The 12,418-nt window shown below is 36.0% G+C and overlaps 1 protein-coding gene across 1 annotated transcript in view; it reads left to right on the top strand.

Moving 5' to 3' along the window:
• Nucleotides 1-6: 6 nt before the first annotated feature.
• The window catches only part of GLRB (glycine receptor beta), a 96,791-nt gene continuing 84,379 nt past the window's right edge, over nt 7-12,418 (top strand). The window contains exons 1-2 of the mRNA XM_040471617.1: nt 7-133; nt 1,730-1,879. Of these exons, the coding sequence (XP_040327551.1) occupies nt 1,758-1,879 (122 nt within the window). The 5' untranslated portion in view covers nt 7-133; nt 1,730-1,757. The remainder of the gene's footprint in view (nt 134-1,729; nt 1,880-12,418) is intronic.

The following is a 12,418-nucleotide window of genomic DNA, read 5'->3' as shown; positions in this document are numbered from 1 at the left end:
AGCTCGGCGGTGGCGCGGGCGGCGGGGACGCAGCTGCCCCCGCTTTGCGCCCGCCGCACCCCCAGAAGCCACCGGCGTCTGGGCCCCGCGCCGCCGCGTCCTCGCCTGGCGGCTGCGGGCGGGGGCGCCTCGGGTAAGAGTCAGGGGCTCCACTCGGCTGGGGGTAGGGGTGGGGGGCAGAGAGGACGGGGAGTGGGCGGCGGCGGTGGTCTGGGGACCGGAATAAATGCTCTGCGGAGAGACCGGGTCAAGCCTGGGAGGCGCGGGGAGCACTGCGGCGTGCAGGGGGAGGAGGTGAGGGTTGCCCTGCGCGGGGAGAGGGGCACGGGGCGCCCGGCAGCCGGGTCACGGATGCGGTGGCGTCCGCGGATACGCTCCGGAAGGAGGGATGCAGAGAACTGAGGGGGGCGTTGGGGGAACGCAGGATTTGCGGGGAGGGCTCCTTGCGTTGTTTTGTTTGTGAAGCTCCTTCAGTCATTGCAGTTGTCCCCCTTGAAAGGTTGGAGGTGAAGACAGAGAGCGTAGGGTTGGCTTTCTGTCGACCCTTCAGCCCGTTAAGGATGGCCCTCCTGATTTCCCGGGGAAGAATGTGAAGGTGGGAGAAGTACCTGCTGCTGTGGGCAAAGGTGTCTGGAAGCAGATGCCACCGTAGGATGGGGAAGGGAGCGTCCAATGCTGGAAGTTGACAGAGGAGAGCCTTCTGTTGTTGCTCTTGGCCTGATAAGCCCCCTCTGTTGTCCTCAGTAGAGAGAACCAGGGAAGAAGCCCTTCCGGCTTCCCTCAGGGGCTGTAAAGGATAAATGGGAGAAAATGAGAGTTCCTGGGAGGAAGGAAGATGCAAATTATGACATTGGAGAAGGAGAATTATCCAGGTGAGATAGGAATTAAGTTAGTGTTGAGGATTATGATAGATCTCTTAGTCTGTAGAAAACAATGATGGGGAAACAATTTATGGTTTGGAAATGAAGGACTGCAAAAGAGGCTTAAATATTCCAGTGTCACTAGATGCTTAAAGTTTTTTTCTTTTTCTCTTTCTCTCCCTTTTGTTAATGCATTGGACCGGCAAGAATATAATTCTCATTTGAGCATAGAGAATGTTATTAAAATAGGACTGAGAAGATTATTTGGAAGGGTCTGACCACACTTGCTATTTTTTTCATATAATGTTACAGAATTTGTGGAGTCGAAAATCATCTTGATGATAAATGTTAGTAACATGAAAGTGGGAAAGCCAACAAGCTAACTTAAATCAATATGATCCTATTTTGAGTAAAATGTAACTTGCAAATTTAATGCATATAGGTAAAAAACAATGAATATAAAGTGTGAAACTTTTGGTACTAATTTTTTATCTCTATCAGTTCTTTAATATTTAGAATTATCTTTTCCTTTAGAATAGTTTTATTATTTTTGAAAAAAATGTACATGCAAAATTCAAACTATAGAAATTTAAAAAGGAAATAAAGAATCCAATGTACAACGATAACCTTTTAACACTGTGTTAAACATCCTTCCAGGTAACTTTCTAAACATTGGGATTATATTTCTGTGAATCACTATTTAACTCTTACTACTAAACATCACACATGTATAATGAAGGCTTACCACTTAGGTTTGAGCAATGAAACTTTCACGTATAAATGCCCTTGGCCATTGGGTAGTCATGGTCTACTCTGTAGAGTCCTATTGTTATCATTTAATGTAAACATTTTCTTGTTCTTTCTTGTAGATTGATCTCCTGAAATTTAACTTTCAAGATGAAGTTTTTATTGGCGATTGCCTTTTTTATTTTAATTTCCTTGTGGGTTGAAGAAGCTTATTCTAAAGAGAAGTCTTCAAAGAAAGGGAAGGGGAAAAAGAAGCAGTATCTATGCCCATCGTACGTTCTTCCTGTCTTATATTCTTATATGGAGAAGTGTTATTGCATTTTTTATCAAAGTAAGGTGGTTTATTAAAACACATATCAGCAAAACTTTTCATATCAGAATATGTACCCATTGGTTTCACGAGAGGTTTAGCACGTGATAGCTATTTTCTAGTGTTTAAGGTAAAGTTTTATAAAGTTTTGTTCATGTTCTGGGATTATATGATTTCTATACATCTTTTATAAAATTAGAAAAAAGCATTACTATTTCTTTCAACCCTAAATATGCAACTATAATTAGATACTGGAATTCTGTGTTTTGAGCAAATACCAGTTCAAAAAGATGGTTTTAAAAAATATTCCTAAAAATGAATATTAATTTAAAAATTAGATAGCTAAAGTAGGATTTTAAGGTGTATTTAGTTTATATTGATAAATGGAAGAAGAAAATTCACATGGTAGATCAGTTTTCTATTTCAGTACTTTTCTGCAAAGGACTTAGATTAGGAGATTAGGTTATTTCTCAAAAAAAAAACATGAAAACAAATCCAAATCACCCACTCCTCCTTTTGTGGTTTGGACTTTTTTTTTTTTTTTTTTTTTTTTTTAAATAGGAAGGGTTAATATTGTTGGTGAATAACAGCAAATAGTACCTAATGGTTAGAGCAATTGAACAGTGTGTAAGCAAACGACTTACACCAATATAATGTGTTTTTAGGTGATAATATATGTGGTGGTCTGAAATAAAAGTTAATTTGTTGTTATAGGTCAGTTTTGAATTAAGATTTTTTATTTTTTTTTAATTTTTTTTTTTTTTTTAATTTTCAACGTTTATTTATTTTTGGGACAGAGAGAGACAGAGCATGAACGGGGGAGGGGCAGAGAGAGAGGGAGACACAGAATCGGAAACAGGCTCCAGGCTCTGAGCCATCAGCCAAGAGCCTGACGCGGGGCTCGAACTCACGGACCGCGAGATCGTGACCTGGCTGAAGTCTGACGCTTAACCGACTGTGCCACCCAGGCGCCCCGAATTAAGATTTTTTAAATGCCATGTTGATCATGGGTAATTTCAGGATCAACATCATTTAAAGGCAGACTATTATAGTTTGTAGATACTTTGTAAGAGATGTTAAGGCACATTTTAGGAAGGTTATTTTATAAAGAAAGGCTATTAAAATTGTTTTTTGGAATGGGTATTTATATGAGTATGTGAGACTAAAAGTCTGGAGACAGTATCATGATCCACATCAAAGTCTAGAATTAAATAAATTTCCCTATTTAGAAGTATCTGCTGGTTTTCAGGTTTAATAGTCCTGCTGCTTGTTTCAGTGCTGCACAGTCTGATGTCAGGACCAGATTTCTGGGTGTATAATAGGATGGCCCTGAATTCTACTCATGTGTCCCTCCTTGGCCATTTGCCCAACTGGGTATGAGGTATCTGATGGAGCAGGTTCAGGAATAATTGTCATCTGCAACTATCACTGTTCTTCAATGTCAAGAGCCTTGGTGTCACAACCAGGAGATAAGCATTTTAGGGAACTGGACATTGGCAGGCCTTACTCCTCCCAAGTGAAAGGACACATTCTCATGTTTTAGATATTCTTTGTATTAACCATTTATTTGATGATCGTTGGCATATTGGTACAAACTGTTGCGTATGTCTTAATAATCATGGTCATCCTGTGTGTGGAATCAAGCCAACTTCAATCAGTCAGGTTTCTCTATATGTGGAGGTTCACAGGGCTCTTTTCCTCTTCCTTCTGCCTCCCCCATCAACTGTCATGAGTTAAGAGAGTTCTGAAGATGCCAACACCAACCCTGAGAACTACCATGTATCTTACATGAGTTCTTTAGAGGACATTCTATCCCTTTTCAGAATTATGCTGTTAAATTGTCTTATATATAAAATGGCTATATATTTAAGTATCTATACTTAAAACAGATTTTTAAAGTTAAATCTAGTAGGTTAATTAAGAGTGAAACCATATAGGTTCTGTTCTGATGAATATGCGTATCTTCAAGCAGAAGGCCCAACATACACTTGGTAAGCCCATATCACAGTATTTTAGACGTGTTGGTAATTAATTGAAATTTTATCTTTGAAATTTTCTAACGCAATTTTAAACTTTTTAGTATTTTATTTTTTTTTTATAATTATGAGACTAGCTAAAGCATTATTAACAGTTGCCATGGTGATGCTGCCAAAAATCTGACTTATTAAAAAGTAAGTGTGCCTTGGAGAATAAGATTTACATATTTTTTGTTTGAGCATTTTATTAAGAATTTTGACTTATTATCACTGAATTCAGTGAACTTCAGAAGACTAGAGTTTTCTCTGGCTATGTTTGCATCCATTATAGTAAATTTCTTTGAACATCCAGATTAACAACCTCAGCTTTAATAATGTGCTGTGAAAGAATATGCAAATCATTTGTATCTAGAGGATGATCCAGTTAGCCCATCTTATATAAGTTGAAAAGTATAAAACATTTTGACTAAGAGGAATATTTGAGATTATGAAAGTTAGGTTCAGATCACATCATAATACTCTTTAATATGGGGAAGCCTTAGTGATTTTTTATTTAATTTTTTTTTTTTTAGTAGAGTTGAGGCATTGGAGTTGTATAGACATAGGCAGTTAATGTATGAGTGTAGCAAACACAAGCACAAATTTTCTGTTTCACTGTTGTGATAATATCTTTCCCCCAACCAAGACTGTATATAAGAAGAAAAAGGTTTTAAAATGTAGAAGAAATAAAAGACTTGGGGTCCTTAACACTCTAGGGTTCAATTTTGCTGTTGAGTTTGAATTATATCATAAGCTTTTCCTGGCTCTTTTACTATTTTTTTTTTTAAATTCACATTTTTTTTGAGATGCTGTAACATAAATTTATGCTGTTGTTTTTTGATGTGTAAGTGAAACAGCCATATGACATTGACAGGCTATATGATAAATCTCCTTTCAAACATTTTAGAAATTTAATATATTTTAAAATATAAGAAATAAACTGTAAATGAGAAGATAATTTTGATTAAGTCCTTGGACATAGTGAGCTTTTTATTTTCCAGTTTGAATTTGACATTAACCTTCATTCCTTGGTCTGTCTTCTGGTTGTCTATACAGTCGGCCTGAGAGATTCTGTCCAAATCTATGGCTGTAACTACCATTTATTCACTGTAGTCCTAAATCTCTGTGTCCATTTCAGACTTCTTTGAAGAATGCCATACCCATAACTCCAATATTTTTATGTGGCCATACTTATTTTGACCTCGGGCTCAACTCAACATGATAAAACCTGTGTTCAGAAATCCTCCCCACCACTCCTTATACCATGTTCATTTTTCCAGCAAATGATACCACTACCTCTTTTGCCAATGGAAGTACTGGGGATCACCTTAGACATTCTCTTTCTACCTTAGCGTCTCAAATTGAGTAGTCTCCAAGACTTCTCAATTCAGAGTCTTTGTCAGCTCTGGAAGTGTCCTTCATTTTCACTCCCCTGTGGACACACTACTTTAATTACTCTTCTCCACCTGTTTTGGTGAACTTTTTATTAGTCTCTCTGCTTCTTGTCTTCCTCCATCAATTCATATTTTACTGGAGTGTGTTTTCTGAATCTTCAGTCTACTCAGGTAGTTCCAATGCTTAGAGCCCCTTAAGCGCCTCCATAGCTTTCTATATAAGGTTCTCATTTCTTGTCTTCATACTCAAAGCTCTTGCTAAGCTGGCCTCTGACACCTCTAGCAATATCTGTCTTTACTTCTTTTTTTTTTTTGCCATTTGCCACCACTTTTATTTTTTTACACAGAGAGAGCACGTACATGTGGAAGAGGGTAGGGGGAGAGAGAGAGAGAGAGAGAGAGAGAGAGAGAGAGAGAGAGAGAAAGGAAGAGAATCTCAAGCAGGCTCCACACACTGCACGAAGCCCCACACAGGGCTCTGTCCCACGACCCTGGGATCATGATTTGAGCTGAAATCAAGTGTTGGATGCTCAACCGACTAAGCCACCCAGGCATCTCCAGCAATATCTTGCTATCCCAGTCCCCCTCCCACCTCAACACATATGAGTCAGATCTCATACACACTTGCTCTTTCACACCTCTAGAAGTGTTCTTTCCATTACCTGAAATGCCAATGCTTTGTCTTTAGTTAACTCCTGCCTCAGTGGTCTTGTCTAAATTCATGGCTGTAAATATCACTTATTCACTGTTGACTCTTCTTAGAAAACAAAATTCAACCAAGTAAATTTGAACATCTCATTGGTTTAGTAGCAGATCATGAATCAGGCAGCATTCCATCTAGCAAGTACAGAGATGCTCTGAGGAGTTATACAACATGGAAGGTTTTTACAGGAAGAAGAGTGTGGCAAGAAGTTATTTAGCAAAAAAAAAAAGGATTATTTCAGGCAAGGCTACATTCCCTTAGAGGGAAGGGATCTTACTAGATGCATTATCTCATCTTTTGGGGAATGGAGAGGGCACATGTGACAGATTCCTCATTGATGCTGATCAGAACATTCCTGATTGACTAGTTAAAACTACATTTTTAGGGGACATTGAAATGTAGTTGGGTTAGGTATTAGGTCTATATTTGGTGACTTGGCTTAAGTGACACCATTTTGGGCCTGTCGTTTTCTTTTTAATACACCTAAGTCTGTATGTCTGGCCCAGACCTCTCTCTGAAGAGCATCACACCCATATAACCAAATTTTAATCTGACTGCTCCACAACGATCTCAAACCTTGGGAAACCTTCCCCAATCTGATCATTTGATCTAGATAATGACACTCTGTGCCTCCATAGTTCCCCAACTGCCTATCATGTTTATTATAATACTGTTTGGTAATCATCAGTTGTAATTGCCTGCTTTCCCCACTAGATTGTAAGCTCCTAGAGAGCAGTGTCTTACTGACTCAATCATCAGAGATCACAGATATATACATACAATAAAAATTTGTTTAAAGAATGAATAAAAACCTAAAGATCTTTGGCTCTTATAAGTCATTATATCTGGGTTTTGTTAAGATACTTGAAAGGAACTTAATATAAGTCCCTATGGACCATATTTAGAAATATAGTCTCAATATAGGGACAACTAGATGAGTTAACAACTGGGTAATTAGTGGAACATCTCCAAAATGGATGATGTTTCCTTGTGAAATTTTGGCCTTATCAAGTTTAACATTTTTTTCAGTGACTAAAATAAAACTATACAGGGGAAACACCCAAACTGAGGATCGTGTGATTTGGGAACATATAGTGAATATCTGAGACAATTAGGATCCACTGTGATGTTGAAGGGTTAAAGTGATGGGCTGAATCTAAAAAATATGGAAGTATAAATTGCACTTTTGTCAAGAAATCACCTGTGCAAGGATAGGATGGGGAAAACATGGTAGAAAACATTTGAAAGAAAAAATGAGATACTACGTTAATTATATATATATTATATACATTATATATATGTATATATATGCATTACATGTATATAATATATATGATACAAATGAGTATATATCATTACTTAAAGAAATGAGTATTTCTATTTTACCAATTTTATGTTAAGTGTATTAGTAGAATGATATTATTTGAAGCAAGATTTACAGAGATTTCTGCATTGTGCTAATCAATATTGCAGTAACAATTGAAATAATTAATATCATGTCATACTAGGAAGAACTGAAGAAACTGAGGTATTTGAAAGCTGTTTTCAAATCATTGAAAAACTCTGATGTGGATGAGAAAGTAGATTTTGCTGCTTGGCACCAATAGTTAAAATAAGTAGTAACTGGAGGCACTTGGCATGAAGGGTAATTATTTGGCAGATATATTTTATAGAAAATTTGAACATTGGATAGGTGGTTAGACCAGATAGTGATATTTAAGGTCAATTTAATTTGTCATGTTTTTAAGATTCTTTGATTTTATATATTGTATTTGATTACAGCCTTACTATTATCCAATAGAATGAGATAGAGTCATTTGAAAATTTTGTTTCGGGGCGCCTGGGTGGCGCAGTCGGTTAAGCGTCCGACTTCAGCCAGGTCACCATCTCGCGGTCCGTGAGTTCGAGCCCCGCGTCAGGCTCTGGGCTGATGGCTCAGAGCCTGGAGCCTGTTTCGGATTCTGTGTCTCCCTCTCTCTCTGCCCCTCCCCCGTTCATGCTCTGTCTCTCTCTGTCCCAAAAATAAATAAACGTTGGGAAAAAAAAAAAAGAAAAGAAAATTTTGTTTCAGTGCAGATTTAAACAAATCTGCCTTTATTTTTGGTTCATTGGCTTGGAAAGCCCACCCATATAAAATAAATATATCTTGGTCTTGTGTTAATAATAAGGATTTAAAAACCTTCAGTGGTAGAATCTCTTCTTGGAATTTCATGAACTATCATACTTTTAAAGTATGTCTTTCAAGCCCAGAAGATCTTTCTCCTTTCTGATCTAAACCAATAGGAAGAAATATGTCAAGCTACGGTTCTCAAATAATGACTGAGGGATGGCAGATTTAAGTGATCTAGTCATACCTGCCGTAATTTTTAAGAAGGTGGTGTATGTTGATATATTTGTATTTATATGTGCATTATATATGAAACCAGAACATATATAGTATACTTTCAGAATTTTTGATTGAATAAACCAAAACAAAATAGAATTATCACAACAAAAAACATTACGTGTCACTTCTGTTTGTGCTATCAGCAGACATAATGTCACTTTTAAATACTGAATTTGGCCAGGCTGTAACCTTTTGGCACATGCTGCCATTTTTGCCATCACTGAGCCTAGGGAATCTTCTACCATTTGTTGAGGACTGTTTGAATTTCAAGTATATGATAGTTTACAGTAAGTGCACTAATATGTTTATAACTTAAATTTAAAATTTCCTTTCTCCCATTTTTGGCCCATACTTGTATCTGAAATATGGGGAGACTTAATAATATACCCTTGATTGATACTAGATGAGGGCTGCTATTATTTATATTAGTGTGTAGTCATGTTAGCATAAAGGAGTCCCATCTTTTTTCCTCCAAACTGTTGGTACTCTACTTTTAAAATCATGACAAAGGAATTTGGTTCTGTGTGTATAATGGAAAACGATGTGGCTTCTCTATATCAATTTGTTCACAAACTAAAAAAAAAACAAAAAACAAAACAAAACAACTATATGTGTAAAAGCATTTGGTATGTTATGAGAATTTTTTTTGTCTCTTAGAGATTTGACCATTTAATGATAGCATTTGTATATATCAGTTATATGTGGTAGAAGGGTAGATGTACTGAATAATCAAAGCTATTACATGTTGTCTAAGTATAATATTAGCTATTTTCTTCCTATTCTGATTTTCTTACCTACTATTGATTATAATAGAGTGGATTGATTTTAGTTTAGTTCTAGTTTCTTCCTGATGGAAACATTCAAGATAAATGTGTTGGCCAAAAGATGAAAAGCTGATTGCAAAAGGGTGTGGGTAATTTCTGTAATGAATACAATTGAAAATTGTCTGTATTATTATTACCATAACACATCTAGCTTGAATATGTCACTAATGTTTAGTTATGCATTTTTTTTACTACCTGTTAAACAATCCCAGCTTACTGGCATGCTGTTGTTTTGCCATCAGGTGAATTAATGATCTTCCCTTTCCAAATAATTTCCTAGGTTTTGAAACTGGCATCCTCATTACTCGAGCTACTCAGGCATGAAACTTAAATGGAACCTGTCTTTCTTTCTCTTAGAATGATTTCCTCTACCTGTTCATTGCATCTCCACTTACCGTCATTTTGAACTTTTTTCCTCAATAGTTTTCTAATTATTTGCCCTATTTTTTCTCTGGTCATTATTATTCATCTTATATATTGTTTCCATTTTCATCTTGTTAATATTATGTTCAAGACCCACAATGTCTTCTTTTTGCCTGATGGATCCTAGTGCAAACTCTTTACTTTGATTTTCAAGGGCCTCTCTAATTTGCATCCCAAACTTTATGTGAAACTACCCTCTAGTTTTAGAAAGGTTGATCTGCCCTTGCTCCTAAACTACTCTTGCCAATGTTTATGCTTAGACATGTTTATGTTTAGAATGACAACACCTTGGTTAATCTGTGCAGGTCTCAGTCGTCCTTCATGATTCACCTCAAGTATTACCTTACCTTATGAAATTTTTAAAAATAGTTAGAAGTTTCAGTTGAGAATAAGGTTAATATAAATTGATAGCATGTGCTGGCTATTTAATACTTAATCTTGGACATTGATAGAAATACTATTTTTAGAAAGAAAAAAGTATTAATATCATGGTGGGTATAAATTCTGGTTGCCATCATTTGTGATGGTTAGAATTTCATGGGAATTTGTTAAGGAATCATGATCAGGATTTGCAGGAACATGAAAGTCTGTTGTTTGGTTGGTTGTACTGTGAGTTGTTTTCCTTGAAGAATAGAAGAGTAGTTACCTGCTATTTGAGGAGTTATTACACAAGATGAAATAGACTTCTTTTGCATGATGTCGACTTATAGAACCGAGATCAAAGAGAAACATAGAGGAAGACAAGTTCAATTTTAAAGGATATGATAGAACTGTCCAAAGAGAAAATGGATTTCTTTGGGTAGTTCTTTATTGCTAATAAAATGTGGCTTGGGTAGAGATACTACCCAAATCAAGCCTCACTGGGAAATTACAGAATTTAAAAGTTGTTCTCATCCCCAATATTTCATGAGTCTATGACTAGAATTAATGTTAACTCCCTCTTCTTGAGTCTTTTTTTGTTCATACTGCATGTTTTGATATTTGATTATATTTAATAATAATACTCTTTATATGGTATCTTTTATTTTCTTGTTGAACCATATATAGTATTAACTCTAACAAATATATGCATACACACACACACACACACACACACACACACACACACACCCCTCATCTAATATGTATATATACATATATCTCAAGTGTTTACAATTTATGGTTAACACAATATGTTAACTCTAACCATATATAACAAATGTATACACAGACACACTTTTATTTAGCATGCATAATGAGAATCTTATGCAAAGTATCTCAAAGTAGGCAGAATGTGAAAGTTTAATGTATATACATACATATACACACATATACTTAGTATATATGTGAAGGTGTGTGTGTGTGTGTGTGTGTGTGTGTATACACACACACATAGTATACACACACATACACAATTTTATATTCTTTCTACTTCAAAATTCTTTGCATAAGAGCCCCACTATGCCTGCCAAGTCAAATGGAATAAAATGGGTGACTGACTATACAGAAATAATATAGATCAATCTTTTGATGGGTCAGTGGCTGACTGGGACTGGGATTAAAGGTAACACCTTTAAAGTTCCCTTTGTATGACCATCTGCTAAATCATGATGGTCAAGCATTGTAATATGGGAGAAAGAACACTTCTGTATCTCAGTTAAAACTGTTGCTGATTGGTTTTATGACTGAATAAGTCACTAATTTGGGGGGTCTCTACTCATTTGTATAGGGAAAAGTTTGATTTCAGTAGTCTCCCAATTTCACTCATCCATCATTCATTTATGGCAACTGTATCTTTTACGACTTAATCAAGTTTTTTTTATCATTCTTTTGGTACCTTTATATTCAGGGTTAACTCCTTTTGTTTTTGTTCCTCTTTTGCTTTCAGATTAAAAACCAGCCAAACCCACCAACAGAAAAAGTATACACAAAATTCTGTTTCTTGACTAAGTTAATTACAAAGGGAGCTAAATTTCAGAGTTGACTTATTAAAATGTATGTATTTCATTGTATTCCAAAGTAGATTAATGTATGTAGAAGGTGAATTGTTTGCGTTATTAGCGTACCAATTTTTATACATTAAGGAATTTGACTTACAGAAATGTGCCTTTTTTTTTCTTTTGGAGATACAGTAATATGGTAAAGCACAGAGTATATTTACAGAGATCTTCTCTATTCTCATTGTGTTACTACCTGAAAGAGACAGAACACTGCTGTGTTCCACAAAGCAGAGAACTTTTTATAAAGGATTTCTTTTACCGTAGACATTTTATGGAAATTTATGCTTAGAATTCATGAGGCAAATTATTCAAATTTATGTACATACAAATAGCTCCTCTGAGACATGATGTAAATATGAAATAATATTTCTAGAGCTCTGATTGGAATAACAGCAAAACACTGATTAAATCACTAATAGAATATGTTGGTTAACTTGAAACATCTGACCTTTATTGGTCCTCTTTTAGGAGAACAATAGTATGGATTCATGACTGTTCAGGGAAGTTTATACCATGATTCTGGGAATAACCTCATAGAAAATACCAATGTATTAATGAGTAGATGAGTAATGAGTGCCCTTTTGCATCAATATTTAGCTCTCCATTACACCATGGGCATAACTGACAAAATGATCCAAATTCTTACTACAACACTTTTCAATATCGCCCAGAATTTTGTATTCATTTGACTATGATATTTTTGGCTTAATTCTTCAGATGTAGATGCTTTCAGTTATTCAGAATCTGTACTGATTTATTTTGTGTGGTGATCTAGTC

This window comes from Herpailurus yagouaroundi, unplaced genomic scaffold (assembly GCF_014898765.1).
Source record: "Herpailurus yagouaroundi ecotype Mexico unplaced genomic scaffold, PumYag 28, whole genome shotgun sequence".
Lineage (NCBI taxonomy): Eukaryota > Metazoa > Chordata > Mammalia > Carnivora > Felidae > Herpailurus > Herpailurus yagouaroundi.
This window is presented reverse-complemented; position numbering and strand designations above follow the sequence as displayed.